This window comes from Mandrillus leucophaeus, unplaced genomic scaffold, assembly GCF_000951045.1.
Source record: "Mandrillus leucophaeus isolate KB7577 unplaced genomic scaffold, Mleu.le_1.0 Scaffold1094, whole genome shotgun sequence".
NCBI lineage: Eukaryota > Metazoa > Chordata > Mammalia > Primates > Cercopithecidae > Mandrillus > Mandrillus leucophaeus.
This window is the reverse complement of record NW_012099143.1, coordinates 188,172-208,840: the sequence shown is the minus strand read 5'-3', so window position 1 is coordinate 208,840 and position 20,669 is coordinate 188,172. Positions and strand designations below refer to the sequence as shown.

The following is a 20,669-nucleotide window of genomic DNA, read 5'->3' as shown; positions in this document are numbered from 1 at the left end:
ACAATTAAGAAGGGTAATTTTAGACAGTGCCATAAAAAAAGAAGACAACTTTAGATTTAGTGTTGAAAAAATAAAAACAGCTAGGTGTAGTGGCTCACGCCTGTAATTATAGCACTTTGGAAGGCTGAGGTGGGTGGAACACTTAAGCCCAGGAGTTTGACACCAGGCTAAGCAACATGACAAAACTCTGTCTCTACAAAAAATTAGCTGGGTGTGGTGGCACGAGCCTGTAGTCCCAGCTACTCGGGAGACTGAGGTGGGAGGATTGCTTGAGCCTGGGAGGTCCAGGCTGAAGTGAGCTGTGATCACACCACTGTACTCCAGCCTGGAGAACAGAGTAAGACCCTGTCAAACACAAAAAGACAAAAAACATAGTGCTTTTCTGAAGGAAAGCAGACACCTGCTTAATATGAGATTTCACTATGGTATGAATTTGAATTATCGATTATTTTTCTGTGGTTGCATGAGGTCATTTCCCGTTAAGTAAAGCTTTTTACTCTAATTTTCCTTTCTACATGACAAATGATCCAAGTTTTGGAAAAAATTGAGATATAATTCATGTAACATAAAATTTACCCTTTCAAAGTGTACAATTCAGTAGTTAATATATTCAGAGTTGTGTAACTATTACAAGTATCTAATTCCAGAACACTTTTTGATCACCCCCAAAAGAACACCTGTATCCATTAGTAGTCACTCCCACACTGCCTTCATCCCTAGGCCCCTGGAAGACAGTATGCCTGTCTTTAAGATTTTGGCTATCTTGGGCACTTCATATTAACAAAATCAAAACGTATTTGGCCTTTTGTGTCTAGCTTCTTTCATTTCACATAATGTTGTAAAAGGTCATGTTACAGCATGCATCAGTACTTCGTTCCTTTTCATGACCAAATAATATTTCACTGTGTGAATGTATCATATTTTATTTAACCATTCACTGGCTGACAGACATTCAAATTTTTTTCATTTTTTAGCTATTATAAATAACACTGCTGTGAATGCTTGTGTACAAATTTTTGTGTGGATATGCATTTTCATTTCTCTTGGGTATCTACCTAAGAGTAATTAATAGTCAGTTCATATTGTAACCTTATGTTTAACTTTTTCAGGCACTGCCAAAACTATATTCCAAAGCAGCTGTACCATTTTATATTCTCAACAGCAGTATATACGAATTCTAGTTTCTTACACCCTCACCAAAAGTTTGTTATTGTCTTCCTAACTATAGCTTACATCCTGGTAGGTGTGAAGTAGTATCTCACTGTGGCTTTAATTTGTATTTCCTTAATGACTAATGATGTTGAGCTTCTTTTCATGTGCTTACTGACCATTTGTTATATCTTCTTTAGAAGCCTGTTTACTCAAATATTTTGCCCAGTTAAAAACTGAGTTGTCTATTTTTGAGTAGTAACAGTTCTTAATATATTAAATATTTTAGATGTAAATCCCTTTGCCAATACATAATTTTCTAATACCTATTCTCTTCCATTCTATGTGTTGTCTTCTCACTTTCTTGATGGTGTTCTTTGAAGCACACACACGTTTTTAAGTTTTGTGAAGCCTGACTTATCAATTCTTTTTCTTTGGTTGCTTGTGGTGTCGTATCTTAGAAGCCACTGTCTCATCTACGGTCACAAAAATTTATGCCTGTATTTTTCTTCTAAGAGGTTTACATTTTTAGATTTTATGTTCAGGTGTTTGATCTATTCTCAGTTTTTGCATATAGTATGAAGTAGGGGTCCAACTTCATTATTTTACTTGTCGATATCCAGTCGTTCTTCCCCATTTGTTGAAAAGGTTATTCTTTCCCCAATGAATTGGCTTGGTATCCTTACTGAAAATCAACCGGCCGGGCAAGGTGGCTCACGCCTGTACTGCCAGCACTTTGGGAGGCCGAGGTGGGTAGATCACCTGAGTCAGGAGTTCGAGACCAGCCTGGCCAACACGATGAAACCCCGTCTCTACTAAAAATACAAAAAATCAGCCGGGTGTGGTGGCAGGCACCTGTAATCCCGGTTACTTGGGAGGCTGAGGCAGGAGAATTGCTTGAACCTGGGAGGCGGAGGCTGTAATGAGCCGAGATCGTGCCATTGCACTCCAGCCTGGGCAACAGAGCAAGGCTCTGTCTCACCAAAAAAAAAAAAAAGTAAATCAACTAATCATAAAATGTATATTTCTGAACTCTTGATTCTATCTCACTGATCTGCATATCTATATTTATGCCAGTATCACAAAATTTTATTTACTGTAGCTTTGTAGTGTTTTGAAAATGAGAAGTCCTCAAACTTTGTTCTTCTTCAAGATCATCTGGCTATTTCTAGGACCCTTATATTTCCATACGGATTTTAAGATCCCCCTTTGTAAAATTCTGTCAAAAACCAAAAGCACATGGGATTTTAAGAGGGATTGCGTTTAATCTGTAGACAAACTTGGGAAGCATGGTCATCCTAATAATATCAGACAATCCATGAACATGAATGTCTTTCCATTTATTTAGGTCTTCTTTAATGTCTTCCAAAAATGTTTTGTAGTAATCCAGCTTCTTTAACAAATAAATGGAAAAGAGGAAAGATAAAAGAAAGGAAAAGAAAGTTGCACAGTAAAAGAGGCTTAAAATATATAGCCAGTAGATGCAGCACTGTATGGTCTTTGTCTGGATACTGATTTAGTAAAATTGTGAAAAAATAATGAAGCAGTAAATAAAATCCAGATACTGACTGAATATTTAACACTAAGGTTTTAAAAAGTCTACAGGTGGTATTGTGGTTATGCTAAAAAATAGGCTTAAATTTTAGAGCTGCAAGCTGCGTAAAATGATATCTGGAATTTGTATCAAAATAAATTTGGAGGAGATACAGAGAAAAAAGCTACATGGGGTTCCACTACACTATTTTATTTTATGATATTATGGCATGAAAGTTAAAAAGTATAAGAAAATCTCTATAAGGTGTCAAGTAGAGTAGAGAATTTCAACTTTCCTTGAGCACTGGCTAAAGGTAAATTCCAAGCCCTATAGATTCTTAATGAAGTCCATTAGGAAAACTGAAGATACATTCTGGAAAAACAAAAAACAAAATACAAACCAAAATTCTGTACCAAGACATAAGTACCACACAAAATAAATACAAACTTAAGAACAAACATATGGCCAGAATATTTAAGATAAGTCATAAATACCCTTAAATGACAAATTCTTTTCTTTTTTTTTTTTTTTTGAGATGGAGTCTTGCTCGGTTGCCAGGCAGGAGTGTAGTGGTGTGATCTCAGCTCACTACAACCTCTGCCTCCTGGTTTCAAGCGATTTCCCTGCCTCAGCCCCGTGAGTAGCTAGGTCTACACGCGCATGCCACCATGCTGGCTAATTTTGTTGTTGGTGGTGGTGGTGTATTTTAGTAGAGACAGGGTTCCACCATGTTGTCCAGGATGCTCTCAATCTCCTGACCTTGTAATCTGCCCACCTCGGCCTCCCAAAGTGCTGGGATTTCAGGCAAGAGCCACCATGTCGGGCCAAATTATTATATTAATTCTTTCTGTATTTAGCTAAGTGTTCTTTCTTTAAAGTGCTTTTATTTTAAGGTACTGGGTCTCTATCTATGTATCAGTATCGCCTGAAGAGCATTTTAAAGTTCAAGTTTCTAAGAAATATTTTCTGAAACAGAATCTCCACGGGTTGAACAAGAGAAATTAAAAACATATTCTTTAAGCTCCACACATTTGCATTTGATGTTCAGGCATAATGACTTAGGCTACAGACTAACAGTTTTTCTTATGCGATCATTGTACTTTACAGATTCTAAGCCATTAGCAGATTAAAATATACTATTTACTTCAGAAAGGTAAGAGGAGCTTGCTGCATCTCCTCCATTACAACTGTGGCTTGACAGCTACTGCTTATATCTCTGAGAACTTCTCATACTGTTTTTGGCTCTTTCTAGATGCAAGTTCTTTGGGATAACTATTATGTGAAAGAATTTAAACAATAAAAAATAAATTTAAATAAGTGAAAAGGAACAATTTAGAAAGCCCCTAAACAGCACATTTCAGTACAGTGCCCTTATTTCAGCATCAATGAAGTTAAGAGTTAACTAAACTTGCCAGGTGAGTAAAAAAGGATGCCTGGCAAGGAGGACAAAGGTAAAAGTAGGGAAGTGACGGAAGAACAAAAAGAGGAAGAGTAGGCAAAATTAAGTGTCTGTCAATACTTGTTTCAGATGCCATGCATGTTGCTATAATGAACTTCCCTGGTCTACATTAAAAATAAGTAATCCGGCCAGGCACGGTGGTTCACACCTGTAATCTCAGCACTTTGGGAGGCTGGGGTCGGAGGATCATTTGAGGCCAGGAGTTCAAGAACAGCCTGGCCAACATGGCAAAACCCTGACTCTATCAAAAATAGAAAAAAATTAGCTAGGCACGATGGTGTGTGCCTGTGATCCCAACCACTCAAGAGGCTGAGGTGGGAGAATGGCTTGAACCTGGGAAGTGGAGGTTGTAATGAGCTGAGATCACACCACCTCACTTCAGCCTGGGTGACAGTGAGACCCCATCTCAAAAAAAGAAATTAGTAATCTACAATGGACTCTTCTTGCTTATTATTTATTTTCCTCTTTCCATCACAGATTTGTTGTTATGCTAAGGATATATTTTAAACTACTGAAACTGTCCATCTTTGAATGCCATGCTTAAAGCAATTAGTGGTAAGAAACACTTATAATTTTACTAAGAACAAACTTACCTGAACTTTAACTTCCTGGTGGCTGAGCAGAGGAACCAAATGAGGAACTATTCCAGAGTCTATTACCATCTGTATTTGTTCATTGCCAGCATCAGTAAGGTAAGAGAGGGCCCAGACTGTATCTACCAATATCTAGTGAATAAAATAAAAATTCAATCAACTTTTAAATATTTTCTCATTTTAGTAATTCTTGACCAAACAATGATTCTAAGATTGTTCAACTACCTTCTTCCTTTCTTTCTTCTCTCAGTTCAATTCATTTGAATCTGATCGCTATTGTATTAAACGTCATCATCTATAAATGTCTGTACTAAGATGAACATCTTTTAGCCATATTCAGGATTCCGATCCCAGATTAGTATCCAATCTTAGTTCACTAAGATACACATGCACACTACACAGCTCATAAAACAGGAGAAAAAGACATTCTCTTTCCCAAAGGCTGAGGGATAATAGGTCCAAAAACATTGTGGCTCATGTATAAAGCTGGAAAGACTACATGTCTCCAATATGCACAGTTGCTCAAAACATCTGGGCTAGATGAATATATTCAAGGAGTTCTCTAGTATCATAAGTACCATGTAGATATGCCTAAAGCCAATAACCCAAGCATTCGTATTACAGTATTATAATATAATAGTTAAATCTTTTCCAACCAGTTTGTTTTGCCTTATAGAACTGGAGGCAACTTTTTTTTTTTTTTTGAGATGGAGTCTTGCTCTGTCGCCCAGGCTGGAGTGCAGTGGTGTGATCTCGACTCACTGCAAGCTCTGCCTCCTGGGTTCATGCCATTCTCCTGCCTCAGCCTCCTGAGTAGCTGGGACTACAGGCACACGCCACCACACCCCGCTAAGTTTTGGCATTTTTTAGTAGAGACGGGGTTTCACCGTGTTAGCCAGGATAGTCTCCTGACCTTGTGATCCGCCCGCCTTGGCCTCCCAAAGTGCTGGGATTACAGGCGTAAGCCACCGCGCCCGGCCAGCAACTTCTTAAATAGTGGAAGTCCCCTACAGCTGCAAGACATTAATCATAGGTCAATCTGTGAGATGAGATCTGTAATTAAAACAAAAAATACGTACTTCACTACAGCTGCTACTTACGGAAAAAAAAAAAAAAAAATCTGTGTAATCAACTTCTACTAAATAGCCTACTATTTTTTTAATGATTATATCTTTAAGTACAACGGGCCATTGTTTGATCTTTCCTAGTACGTTAAGTCCTAATTAGAAGTTATGACCAAAGGGCAGTATGACAAACAACTGTAACTGCTGCAAATAAATACACAAGTTATTGACAAAGACACGGGAATAATAATTGTGCCTAAAACTACTTCCAAAGCCTTTCTAGATTATGAACTCTGTGTCAAGACAAGCTGGAGAAGTATACAATCTTTAAAACTGTAAACCAGGCAGGGATTGGTGGCTCACGCCTGAAATCCTAGCACTTTGGGAGACCAAGGCGGTGGACTGCTTGAGCCCAGGAGTTTGACACCAGCCTGGGCAACACGGTGAAACCCCGTCTCTATGAAAAACACAAACAATTCGGCATTTTATTTTCTTGTTTTTTAAGACTCCGACTTTAAAAAAATAGTAAAACTGTAAACTAATGTTATGTTTAAGACACTCAAGAGAAAATAAAAAAATAAAAAAACATTAAAAAAAAAAAAAAGACACCCAAAAACTCCTAAAAGGAGAAAATAGCGCTTTGCCATTGTTTCTTAGGAAATTCAAGAAAGCGCTAAAGATATTTCTAATGTAAAAAGAAGATATCAAACAAAAGAGTTTGCACAGGCCGGGCGTGGTGGCTCACGCCTGTAATCCCAGCACTTTGGGGGGCCGAGGCAGGTGGATCACGAGGTCAGGAGTTCAAGACTAGCCTGGCCAACATACTGAAACCCTGTCTCTACTAAAAAATACAAAAAAATTAGCCAGGTGTGGTGGCGGGCATCTGTAATCCCAGCTACTCTGGAGGCTGAGGCAAGAGAATCGCTGGAACCCAGGAGGTGGAGGTTGTAGTGAGTGGAGATCATGTCTCTGTACTCCAGCCTGGGTGACAGTGCGAGACTCCATCTCAAAAAGAAAAAAAAAAAAAAGAGTTCACCCAGAAAGAGTGGTATTAACGTATGTGAAAAAACCTAAATTTCAATTTGCAAACGTAACTGAGTTTCTTTTCTGGAATATCAACATATGCTAAAATTTGTTGACATAGGCCAAAAATTTCAAGTTACTTGCTCATAACTGTATATAAAAGCTAGATACATGTTTTTAAAGGACATGTCACTAATATGCTCAGATCAAAATCAAAATTCAAATCAAACTTCTAAAACATTATTTAGTAAGCAATATTATTTGTTAATCATGTTACTAAAAAGAATGATGCAAACAGACTTGAGAAATTCTTCAAGAAACATCAAAGGCAAGAAAATAAGAGTCACAATCTCATCTAGATTGGAGGAAATAGGTGGAAAGAACACAATACATCTCTAAATAAAGTCAACCAAGATGTTCTGTTTTCCAGTAGAGGTATAAACTTTGAAGTTAATCTCTCTCTCTCTCCCTCTCTCTCTCTCGACAGGGTCTTGCTCTGTCACCCAGGCTGCAGTACAGTGACATGATCACAGCTCACTGCAGCCTTGACTTCCCAAGCTCAGGAGATCCTCTGGCTTCAGCCACCGAGTAGCTGAGACTACAGGTGCACAACACTATGCCTGGCTAATTTTTTTGTATTTTTTATAGAGACGGGGTTTCATCATGTGGCCCAGTCTGGTCTCGAACTTCTGCACTCAAGTGATCCTCCTGCCTCAGCCTCCTAAAGTGCTGGGACTATAGGCATAAGCCACCACACCTGGCCTCTTGTAAATCTTTCAAAGCAAAATATTATGTAACTGTTTGATACAGTAAAATTCTAATTTTAATTTGTTCCAGACAAATTAAATTCTGGCCAAAAGGTACAGGCCTTTAAATTGTAAAGAAATGAAGCAGCTTGTCCAACACTGGTCACCATGCCAAACTGTTTTTAAAGAACCACATGAGTTCCTGATTGTTGCTAAACATTTCATTCATGTGTCTTCCCTTACCCAGTATATTCCTGGTTTCTCTAACACACCAAAGGCTGGTCTGGCTTTTACAAGCACTCAGGGCAGTTTTCCACCTCATTCATACTCCCTGAGTTGCTTTTTCCTCTGCCATCTGTGTTAGTAAAAATAAGCAAAATATATTTGCTATGTTTAAAATCTTGCCTGCACTGATTTTTTTTTCCTTGCTGTTTGAATAATCAAGAGTTATCTTGATAAATGAAGCCACTGCCAGTCACTGTAACTGAGAAATAGAATAAAAAATGGAATTAAAGGGCAATTGATGTGCATGGTTTGGTATGTGTATATGAATACAAATCCATGCACAAACATTTTCCTTTTTCATCTTTCAAAAAACAAAAATAGCACTATCTGTGTGTGCATTCATTGGCCAAACTGTCAAAATGAGCTTCCTTTATAAAAAGCACATGAACAATCAAAGACATGATCTTAGTAAGAGAAATCACTACTAACTGGCAACTTTAAAAACTTTTAATGTCAGTTTTTACAACACTAATATATATATATACATACATTATTGCCCACACCAAAATAACAGTTATGCTTGATTTCTTAACTGGTATTATATTTCGTGATATGGGAAAATCTGACAGTATGCTGACACAATGTGTTAGTACAGTATTTCTCCCCTATGTCACAGGGGAAGCCCTAGAAATACATATATACATAAATATATAATGGGACACATTTACTCACATTTACGTCTGTGTGATGAATTAAAACACAAAGGGCTGGAAGAATCTGAGGAGAGAAATATGTAGATTTAAAAACATACACAGATAAAAAACACATATATAATGGTATCTCTTTTAATTTTTTTTTAAGTGTTTACCTCCTGAATGGTTTCCATTGGTGGTGGTGGGTCTTTGTGGCGACATAAGTTGACCATAACCCAAGTAACATTTCTTAAGAATGTTATAGGAATAGATGGACTTATGAAGGAAAGTAAAGGTTTCACAACTCCAAGACTTATGACATAATCTCTACACTGGGGCCCATCACCTGTAGAAAAAAAGGATTAACTCAATAAAACATTGACAGTAAGCATTTTCAGAAAACACAAAGCACTGGGAATACGCTGCTTCATGTATTTTAACCAGATACACTGTTCAGTTTTAGACAATAAGCAGGCTCCCATTCAAGATTTCTGAGCCAAGAGAGGCAACATGAGGTGATACGGTATTCTTTTGCACATTATTCCCATCTTCAGCATTTTGCTGCTCACTTAATTAAACTGCTGCTTTTAACTTCTCTCTCAATATTACTCTCGGTTTAACAAACTTTCATGTGATAAAAAAGATGTATCAAGAAAACATTTGTTGAATTTGTACTTACGATCCAGTATCAGAGCATCAAGGTTAAGAACTATAAATTACTCTATACACTTAGAAAACTATGTCAGAAAAAAAGGGTGAACCAGTGCTAGAACAGTGGTTCTCAATATGATTACTGGGCTCTAGCTCAGGCCTCCTGAAGCAGAAACTCTATGGGTCTGGAATTCTGTGTTTTAACAAGCACCCCATGTAGTTCTGATTGCATGCTAAGGTTTGAGAACAACTGCTGCAGAGAACTGACAAGTTTAATTTCTGTATCTAAAGCATCACTGCAGTTTCTAATATATGAAGCCATGTTAAAAGGTTACCATAAGTGAAAACACCTTCGCTTGCACTATAATATTTGGAAATAAAATGTTTGTTCTTTTTGCATCCATATATTTGTGTTAATTACAGAATGTGATTGGAATAAAAAATGAAAGATCAAGATGCTGTATAATAGCTCTAAATCTAACATTTGGTATAAAAGCAAGAGTGAGGGACTCTGGATATAGAAACAATAGCATTCCTAATAGTATAAACCCAATGTCGAGAATGGTTTACAGGGAAATTCTCCTTTAAAAACTCATAGCCACTCCTTACTTCCATGTTAGCCCTGTGTAAGGGCAATAAAGAGGTGGCATATCAAAGTAACAATGATTATTTCCATGCAAGAATAAAGAATTTGGCAAAAATAATCTTTAGAATCATTCTCCTTTACTAGATTAGCAAGACCCCTACAAACAGTACCTCAACCCTCACGCATAATAGTTAGGTCTCTGAGCTATACTGGGGCACAATACGATTCAGATTTTTCACATCCTTTACTGGAGAATAGTTCTTTGAATTTTTGAGTTTAGGCTCTAGTTAAAAAAATAAATTCTTGAAATATCAGAATTGTCTTTATTTTCCTTACAATTATTTATTAGACAGAACCTGAAAGTTATGGTAATCATGGTGTTAAATAGTTAACTAGACTGTCAAAAGGCCATGGTTATCTCATGTTGATTCATGGTGACAGGAAACAATATTACTATATTTTATACCTTACTAAATTCTAATGTGCTAAAGTCTGCAAGAGAGAAAAATTTCATTTTAGACTCTTCTCAGAACTGTCATTATGGAGAAAAATTATTGGTTTAAGTTTTGCCTCCTTCTTTCTTGTTACTTTCTTTGATGGAGAAAGCTGAGAAATAAAAATGGACCCCACTGATCGACGTGGGCATTAGGGGAAGAAAAAATGGATCCTAGCATGAGACAGGAGGTCTAAATTGTATACATCTTGCATAATTATTCAAAAAATTAAGAGCTCACTATATACCAAAAAAAATGGTATCTTAAGCAACAAAAATTTACTATGAGTTTATGCTTTTACAGTAATACAGTTCAAATTTCTGTAAGCTATTTCACAAAAACTAGTACTGAAGGCAAGCTGTTTTCCCTTTTGGATTATTAGTAGCTATTTTTATTACTTAGTATATGAGAACAATTTTTGGACTAGTATTGTATCACAAGTTTTATACAAACCTATGATGTTTCCCAATGCCCACACTGCTTGCTCACAGACATTCTGATGGGGTGAATGGAGAAGCCTCAGGAAAAGTGGCACAGCATCTGATGCAGGAAAAAATAACAATACTTAAGGTTCAAGATACCATAAACCAAAAATCAGTATTTTTTTGCTGACACTTCAAAAAAAAAGGGAATCTATAAAACTATATTTAAAATATAGCCTCATTAAATGAATTTTATTGGAATAGCATTATTGGAAGAATTTCGACCAGCAACTATTTACTCAGTATCAAAATGAGTTACACAGACAAATGTTAAATTAGGCTTGTGAAATTTCATTGACAATTAAACCTGGAATTAATTTCAAGATTAATTCCTTATAGATTAAGTATTATCTCTAATTTGAAAAAAAAAAAGTACATTATTGAAGTAACTTTTTTTTTTTTTTTTAGACGGAGTCTCGCTCTGTCATCCAGACTGGAAGGCAGAGGTGGAATCTTGGCTCACTGCAACCTCTGCCTCCCAGGCTTCAGTGATTCTACTGCCTCACCCTCCCAAGTAGCTAGGACTGTAGGTGTGAGCCACCACACCTGGCTAATTTTTGTATTTTTAGTAGAGACAGGGTTTCACCATATTGGCCAGGCTAGTCTCAAACTCATGACACTTCAAATGATGTGCCTGCCTTGGCCTCCCAAAGTGCTGGGATTACAGACATGAGCCATTGCACCCAGCCTGAAGTAACTTTTGAACACAAATTTATGTTAACACATGTGGGTCTTTAAGACAGGCTAGTGATTCTTGGGCCATGTGAGATCTTCTGAATCAGAAAGTGATTCTGTTACTCAACTGGATGGGAAACAGAGATACGTCTGTATCCGAACAAAATACTGCACTGAACAAACGATTCTTCTTTCCTTCTGATATTACTTTAAAAAGCACTATTTAAGTATATGTAGCTCAATCATGCTTGTAATAAAAAGTAATTCACTTATGGGTTTGTTTTTGAAGCAGTGCCTCACTCTGTTGCCCAGACTGGAGTTCAGTGGTGCCACCACAGGTCACTGCAGCCTTGACCTCCCCTGGCTTAACTGATCCTCCTACCTCAGGCTCCTGGGTTGTTGGGACTATAGGTGCATGCCACCAAGCCCGGCTAATTTTTTTTTCCTGCATTTTGTAGAGATGGGGTTTTACCATGTTGTCCAGGCTGGTCTCTAGCTCCTGGGCTCCAGTGATCTGCCTGCTTCAGCCTCCCTAAGTGCTGGAATTACTGGCATGAGCCACCACGCCCAACCTCATTTATTTATTATTTTTGGTATATTAAAGCAGACTAGCAAGGTCAAAAAAAATTCTAAGTCTTTTTCTAATCTTTAGAGAACATACATAACGGAATGGAAAAAGTGTGAGAGGGAATAAAACATTGTTACAAAATCATAAAATTTACCTAATAGCTATACAAAACCAAAAAACCACAATAAAAACCACCTGAACCCAAAACTAAACCAGTTTTAATAGGATGTGAGGTAATTATCTTTTCTAAGTAATATTACAAGTGTCTACAATAAAATGATTATTTAGATAACATCTTTGTTCCCCTTCAAAATGTACAAATTAGTGCTTACATTTTTAATAAGCTCAGAGAAGTATGCTGCTTACACATTTAAAGAGGATTTTAAAAGTATCTTCTTCAAAATTATTTATTTTTTGTGTTTGGTAGAAGAACCAAATAGTATTCATGAAGACAATACACTCGGGGTTTTACTTCCAATAGTAATTTTCCACTTACATCTCTTGAAACAAAAAAAAGCAACCCTATTATAGTAACAATGAAAAAAATATTCAAGCCATTCTTTCAACTAGGACTACTTTATAGAAGATTTCTTTAAAATATATGATATGGCCAGGCGTGGTGGCTCACACCTGTAATCCCAGCACTTTAGGAGGCTGAGGCGGGTGGATCATGAGGTCAGGAGATTGAGACCATCCTGGCTAACACGGTGAAACCCCGTCTCTACTAAAAATACAAAAAACTAGCTGGGCGTGGTGGCGGGCACCTGTAGTCCCAGCTACTCGGGAGACTGAGGTAGGAGAATGGCATGAACCTGGGAGGCGGAGCTTGCAGTGAGCCGAGATCACACCACTGCACTCTAGCCTGGGCGACAGAGCGAGACTCCGTCTCAGAAAAAAAAAAGATAAAAATCTCATTGAGAGAGGCTGAGGCCGGGTGTAGGGGCTCATGCCTATAATCCCAGCATTCTGGGAGGCCAATGTAGGTTGATCACTTGAGCCCAGAGTTAGAGACCAGCCTGGGCAACATGGCGAAACCCTGTCTCTACCAAAAAAACACAAAAATTAGTTAGGCACAGTGGCACATGCCTGTAGTCCCAGCCACTTGGTGGACTGATGCAGAACGGTCTCTTGAGCCTGGGAGGCCAAGGCTACAGTGAGCCGAGATTGTGCCACTGTATTCCAGCCTGGGCAAAAGAGTAAGATCTTGTCTGAAAAAGAAAAACAACAACAAAAAAAACAAAAACAAAAAAAGAGAGGCTGAGAGGCAATGTGGCAACAGGAAAAACTCCTTTATTTCTACTGATGTCCTATAAATAAAGTGTAACAATAATAATTTAATCTGCTACTATAATTAGGAAATGTTCTCATATTTAGAAAGGAATCAAGTGAATTTTTGGACATACAAAACATCAGTCACCAGAATAAGAAGATTAAAGCAACATACTTAAGTTGACCTATTTCAATAACTATGTAGTAGCTATTATTTTATAACGTAAATTGCCATAGTTTCTTGGGAAAATCACTATATTTTACTGACTTCTTTTAAAAAAATGCAATTATGTTTGTTAATAACCAACTTACTGGACTGAACTACGGCTTGAGTTTGTTCAGAAGTTCCAGATGCAATGTTTGTCAAAGCCCATGCAGCTTCAAACTGCAAAGAAGGACTACAAAAAAACAAGTATATTTAAACAGCAGGATTTTTACATTGGGCCAAATATCTAACCATTCTTCCCTCTACCATTTCAAATGCATTAAATATTTTGTTTCAAAAGATATCTATCCATCCAGCATATTTTTTTAACCCTCAACAACTGTTTCAAACATCTCTTCAGTATAAAAAGCATACAACCTTCTCCAGCATCCTTAATTTTAGTAAGAAATCTCTTTAAGATACTTGCATACTACTCCCCAAACAGTTCTCTCAAGTACCTACCTGGTCAAACTACTTCTTGCCAATTAAGGCTTAAAAGTTAAACTTATCATTCTCAAGTTCCTGTTTGGCTACTACCTTCATCTCTTGGTGTTAACAAATCTTGCACTGTTTTTCACTTTGACTTTTCAACTCCATCCCTTAGCCCTTTTCTTTTTTCTTTAAAGATCAAACTAATTACTAGAGAGTCTTGTCTTCTCCAAAGGATACATTCTAAATTAAAAAAAAATAATAATGTACTCACTTGTCATCTCTTTCAAGACAATGGACTAAAATGGGCAATATTCCAGATTTTATTAAGTCATCAATTGGTGGATTGCGATCACTGGACAAAAGCTTCCTGTAAGAGATAAAAACACCCTTGTGAAACTTAATAACATACAATATTATGATTAAATTTAAATTCATATTTGACAAATATTAACATAAATCTGAATATCTGGTACAAGTGCCTTCTCTGAAATTAACAATTTATATAATGCAACCTTTTCTCTAAATTTATAAAATGATATATAAATTAAATTTATAGAGATGACAAATAATTAAAAAAATAAGAATATAGATATGAACCACTTTACTACCTTTTTTTGAGATGGAGTCTCACTCTGTTGCCCAGGCTGGATGGAGTGCAGTGGCACAGTCTTGGCTCACTGAAAGCTCTGCCTCGCGGGTTCCAGTGATTTTCCTGCCTCAGTCTCCCGAGTAGCTGGGATTACAGGCATGCGCCACCACACCCAGCTATTTTTGTATTTTTAGTAGAGATGGAGTTTCATCATGTTTGCCAGGCTGCTCTTGAACTCCTGACCTCAGGTGATCCACCCGTCTTGGCCTCCCAAAGTGCTGGGATTACCAGTGTGAGCCCCGGAGCCTGGCCACTTTACTACTTTTAATGGTACAATAATATTATTCCCTCAGTAAAGCCCTGATTGTGACTTATAAAAAGAAAACTATTTTTTTTTTTTAAATGTTACTTTTGGACATAATTTTGAGTTCAGAGAAAAAAATGGGCAGATTTCTTCAACACAGCATTTACCTTGCTAAGCAAGGAATTAAGAGGTCACCAAAATATCCAAAATTATTCACACTACGTCACAATAGAGTCAAGTGACGAAAGCAGGTAGGCTGCTGGAATATGTTTAGAGCTGATATTAGTCCCTAATTCTTCATTCTAGTTTACACACCAAATTAAAAGTCATAAAAGTCCAACAACATTTTCATCTCAGCAACTAAAGAGAAATGGAATAAGCACAGCAACTGACAGGAAAACAGCCAGAGAGATGCTAGAGAATCTGAGGTAAAAAAGACAGACACATCACTGCTTTCATGGAGCTTATAAGATAAAAACAAAACCTACTGCCTATTTTCACATGTATGAGACTACAGGTTTAGCTGATAAGTCCTCAGTGTAGCCTAATCATATCTTCACCCACTGGAATACCCTGTATTACTGTATAAAAGCAATGTTTATGAAAGCTTAACCAAATCATGTCCCTATATAAACTTTGTGATGGCTGCTTATTTACCACCTTTATCAATGTAAACTCCTTGACCTAGCTTTAAACTACTTCACAAGTTGGCTCCATCTTATAACTAATCTTATTCTCTGTAACTCAACAACAGGTTAGTTGTCTGTCGCATCATTTCAATCGAAATAAGATTGAACCTATCCTAAACCCCTCACTTGAAATGCCCCGTCTTCTATGTATTCAAACTCTATTCAAAGTTCAAGTTCTGTGTTTTACATAATACCATCTTTGAATTTCAAGAGGATTTATACAGCATAGCCCTACATTTGGTGTTATCACTACTTATTTTTTTGAGACAGGGTTTCAGTCTGTCACTCAGGCTGGAGTGCAGTGGTGCTACCTCGGCTCACTACAACCTCTGCTTCCCAGGTTCAAGCACTTCTCCCACCTCAGCCTCCCAAGTAGCTGGGATTACAGGCATGTGACACTACACCCAGCCAACTTTTATATTTTTAGTAGAGATGGGGGTTTCACCATGCTGGCCAGGCTGGTCTCAAACTCCTGACCTCAACTGATCCCCTGGCCTCGGCCTCCCAAACTGCTGGGATTACAGGCATAAGCCACCGCACCCAGCCCCCTATTTTTTTGAATACAGTTTTGCCTTTCCAATTAGCTTATAAAATTCTTAAAAAGAAAGAATTATACCACATGCTAGTTCCTCAACACACGGCACAGTGCTTAGCATAAGTGGAAATTAAAAAAAACAGAAAAACGAAAAAACAAATACTTAGAAAGAGTCTTAACCCAGTCTTAAACCTTCTCAAACAAAGCTTCATGAGATCAAGAGTCAAAATTTAATTAAAAAAATTTTTTTTTTACACTTCACTGAGGATATTTTAAAAGAGAAATGGCTTTTATTCTCTACATAATGGTGAATAATACAATTTTTACAAAATATAATATAAAACCAGCTTCATGCCACTGTCTTGATTTGTACTAAGGAACCTGCAATTTTACTCACAGTTGCTTTGCAATACCAGTGTAAACGTTAACACAGTGAAAAAAAGGCAAATAAAGTCTTAGAATTATTATGAAAACCAGTTTGCTCTTGCATACCCCATGAAATTGCCTTGGAATCTCCCAGTGATTCACAGATCATACTCTGAAAACCTCTTAGAGTACACTGGGCTTTAATTTTCTTGCAGATTGCATGTTGATTAGAACTGCCCCAAAACTATCAAGTATTCAACTCTGACAACGATGAGCATAATCAATTTCTTAATCATTCTTCCTATAAACATTAATTTGCTATTTTGACAAGTGAATGGTTCTGTGATTTTTCTGCCTACATAAAGAATTCCTCTCTAAGAAGTTCTTTTACCTCTGGTATACAATACTGTAATTTTATAATTTCCCTATCAGTTCTAAGTTATTTAAGGTAGAGAAACAAATACTGGAAAAGTCTATTAAATATAAAACAGATTTGTGCAGCACTGTATAAGGTATTGGATGGACCTATAAACTTTTGCCACTTTCAAATTCTGTAACTAGGATCAATTGCTTACTTGTCTCTTTCCTACTGATAAACTCAACATAGGGTGTTATTCTTACATTCATAAATACACAAAGCAACCACTAAATTGCATTATGATACAACCATGTCTTCCCCAACCTATTTATTAACACAAAGGTCTCAGTAATAGATTTTTCTGCCTCTTCCCTTAAAATATGAGAGAGCACAGGTTTCACAATAGAAATGTACAAAACAGGCAGGGTACGGTGGTTCATGCCTGTAATCCCAGCACTTTGGGAGGCTGAGGCGGGTGGATCACGAGGTCAGGAGTTCAAGACCAGCCTGGTCAAGATGGTGAAACTCTATCTCCACTAAAAAGACAAAAATTAGCCGGGCATGGTGGCGGGCGCCAGTAATCCCAGTTACTTGGGAGGCTGAGGCAGAGAACTGCTTGAACCTGGGAGGCAGAGGTTGCAGTGAGCCGAGATTGCACCACTGGACTCCAGCCTGGGCGACAGAGAAGACTCCATCTCAAAAAAAAAAAAAGAATGTTCAAACAACTTGGTACTTCCTACCTGGAAAGACACTGGGAGTGTATGCAGTTATTAATCTCTTTTTTTGAGATGGAGTTGCGATTCTACTGCCTCGGCCTCCCGAGGATCTGGAATTACAGGTGACCGCCACCACGCTCAGCTAATTTTTGTATTTTTAGTAGAGATGGGGTTTCACTATATCGGCCAGGCTGGTCTCGAACTCCTGACCTCATGATCCGCCCGCCTCGGCCTCCCAAAGTGCTAGGATTACAGGCGTGAGCCACTGTGCCCAGCCGTCATTAATCTTAATCTACATCTACTTGTCTATGTACACTGACATAGTAAGATTGTAATTCTGGATTTATTGTTTGATCAATATGAGGATTGTGAGAAGAATTAGATACCTGGTAAGGATCTGAAGAATCTGACTTTATAAAATTAAACCTATTCATTAGTAAAAGGTAAAGCTTTACAAATAATGTTTTTTTCTTTTTATTTCTACGGCATTAATTTGTTAAATCAACTTTCCCTGGCATCTGCATGCATTATGTACATTAAAGCTTCAGTGTACACACTTTCAACTAAAAATAAAAAGTGTGAGTTAAAAAAACTGTCACCAATTTTAATACTCTAAACCAGAGAATTAAAAAAAATAATAAATTTAGTTGATCTATTACTATTTACTATTGTTTGTCATCAAAGTTAAATTTGATTAACAGGGTCTACTCCATAGTAAAAATTCAAAACAGAACCCCTGTGTAAGTTATAAAATCTAAACATGTCTTCAAAATTTAACTTACCTAGCAGCTTGAACTGCACTTAACTGAATTCCTTGGTTATCACTTGAAGCATTCTATAAAAAAAAAAATTTATGATGTAAATATATAATAATTAGCTGCTGAGGATAAGAAATACAAATGAAGAGAAAGTAAAAATCCAACTTACTTGAACAATAGCTTCTAGAGAGGTATTTTGCTGGGAAAAAAGTTAAAGAGAAAACTCAGTTAAAAAGTCACCTTAAAATTCTTTATTAATGTTAAATCTTTCACTGGTACTTTTAATTTACCAGAATAACAATGACAATAACTTACCACTCTATAATCACCATCTATATCAGAGTCTTCACAGATATCTTCATGTGGTACATTCCTTCTCTTTAAGAGATGTTCATCTCTTTTATTCTTAAAAAAAAAAAAAAAAAAGAAAAAGATCAAACAAAGAATTTGAGTTAAAAAAACCTGAATACTTTCATACAAAGCTCAGGCAAACCTGTGCCTACAAACTGAAATATGAAGTGCCTTTTAAAAGTAAAATTCAAATGTAAAAAATTAAACCAAATTGTGAATTAACCACTCACACAAAACTAATTTGAGTCCCAATTCCCAAATATTACATTTTTAATGAACCGTGAACTATGTAAAAACAAACAAAACAAAAAGTTTGACTAAAAAATACAGTGTACAGTTTAAGCCAGAACCAAACACAAATATTTATTTAAAAGTACTAAACCATTTTACACATGATCTGGGAGCTCCTCTTTATCACCTAAAAGCAAAGTCAAAGCAGAAGTTGGGCAGTTCAAAGTTAGACAAAAACCAACAATGTCTTACAAAAATCAAGGGCCATTTCAACTTCACTTAAAATGCTGGGAGCAAATTTATAAATATAATCTCAACTATAATACTTAAAAGTTGAAGAAGTTTGCAACAAGTTCTTTTCAGGGCCTTACTACTGCCCGTTAATAGCAGAACTATTTAATATAACTGTATCTCAATGACTTATACTTTAAGCTCTTTATATCTGTTTTTACACAATGATAAAGTTACAAGGTGTACCTTTTCAACTTCAAAAGTTTGTCAAATTTAGTCAAAACCTCTCCTTTTTCTAAAGAAAAATGCTTAGCAGTTGAGATTTTTAAAAGTTTAAATTTAGTAAATAAAATTTAGTTATAAAATAAGTTATACATTTTACACAAAAACAAAATATATATTTGGCATCTTCTATACAATGCTCTAATGTTGTTGGAATTATGCTTAGAAGTACCCAATATTAATCAGACTCACCTTCCTTAATTCAACTACAACTTCATTTCGTTGTCTTCTCATAGTCTACAAAAAAATTAAAGGAAAATATTTTTAAAATCACCTCAAATTCCATTATCCAGAGAAAACCACTATTAACATTTCAATATACGCCTCTGATCTTTTCTTCTAGCCATATGGATATAAAGTCAAATCTTACTCATAATAAAAATCATACTATGTAAATGATTTTCAATCTTCATTTCCCATTCATACTGCAAAACATGAAAAATCTCTTTGAAATTATTAATAGATCTATAATATTGGCTATATCATAATTTTAAAAACTATAACATAAGGTTTATAAAAACACAGAGGTACAAAGAATAAAAGAGCCCATAATCTCACCCCTCATATGAACCAATGATATTACAAAAAATAACACATGTACAAGATTAGTAAATTCAACTGCTTTAAAAAAAAAAAAAAAAAAGCCAAAAAAAAAAAAAGCCAAAGGAGCCCTCCTGCTCACCCACAATTTCCTTCTCTCATAGGAAACACTGTTAGATTTACCACGATTCTGACACACGTCTGTCTATCCTGTTCTTTACCTTGTTTTGGTTTACTTTGTTTATAGACCTTAGAGATATTCCATGGTGGTGTATAAAGACCTATTTCATTATTTTTCATGGCCACACAATTATTCTATGACACACAGTGGCCATTCTTTTATTTTCAAATATATTTTTCTCATTTTTAAAATTACTTACTACAGGGATGTGTGCTCACTGCAAAACTGAATGTTCAGAAACAATATAAGTTCAATCTGTTTTCACATACAGGTTCATCTTATTCTTTCTAATGATTGTGTATTATGTAGCGGTAACAATTCAGAAAGTCATATTAGATGTCTAATAAATATCACAAACCTAAATCCAAAACTGAACTTCTGATCTTTAACATACTCCACCTGCCATCTCAGCAAATGGCAATTCCATCCTCGCAGCTGCAAAGACCAAAAACCTTGGAGCCATCCTTGACTTTTTTTCTCTTACATTACATATTCAATCTGTTAGCAAATCCTGTTGGTTCAACCTTCAAAACATACAATCCAAACACAGATCACTGCCTCCTCTGCTACTATTCTGGGTCAACTTACCATTATCTCTCAACTAGATAACTGCAAAAGTCTCCTAACATGTAGCCCTCCTGCTCTTGCCCTCTATCTTCCTCCAGAGTCTATCATAATGACAGCAACTAGA

General features: G+C 36.4%; 1 protein-coding gene across 1 annotated transcript in view; it reads right to left on the bottom strand.

Annotated features, from left to right (window-relative positions):
* The window catches only part of KPNA4 (karyopherin alpha 4 (importin alpha 3)), a 35,811-nt gene extending 16,317 nt beyond the window's left edge, over window positions 1-19,494 (bottom strand). The window contains exons 1-10 of the mRNA XM_011989210.1: window positions 19,450-19,494; window positions 18,478-18,567; window positions 18,332-18,361; window positions 18,187-18,239; window positions 14,119-14,214; window positions 13,523-13,608; window positions 10,670-10,756; window positions 8,662-8,831; window positions 8,526-8,570; window positions 4,736-4,867 (exon numbers count right to left, since the gene is read on the bottom strand). Of these exons, the coding sequence (XP_011844600.1) occupies window positions 4,736-4,867; window positions 8,526-8,570; window positions 8,662-8,831; window positions 10,670-10,756; window positions 13,523-13,608; window positions 14,119-14,214; window positions 18,187-18,239; window positions 18,332-18,361; window positions 18,478-18,567; window positions 19,450-19,491 (831 nt within the window). The 5' untranslated portion in view covers window positions 19,492-19,494. The remainder of the gene's footprint in view (window positions 1-4,735; window positions 4,868-8,525; window positions 8,571-8,661; window positions 8,832-10,669; window positions 10,757-13,522; window positions 13,609-14,118; window positions 14,215-18,186; window positions 18,240-18,331; window positions 18,362-18,477; window positions 18,568-19,449) is intronic.
* Window positions 19,495-20,669: the final 1,175 nt, after the last annotated feature.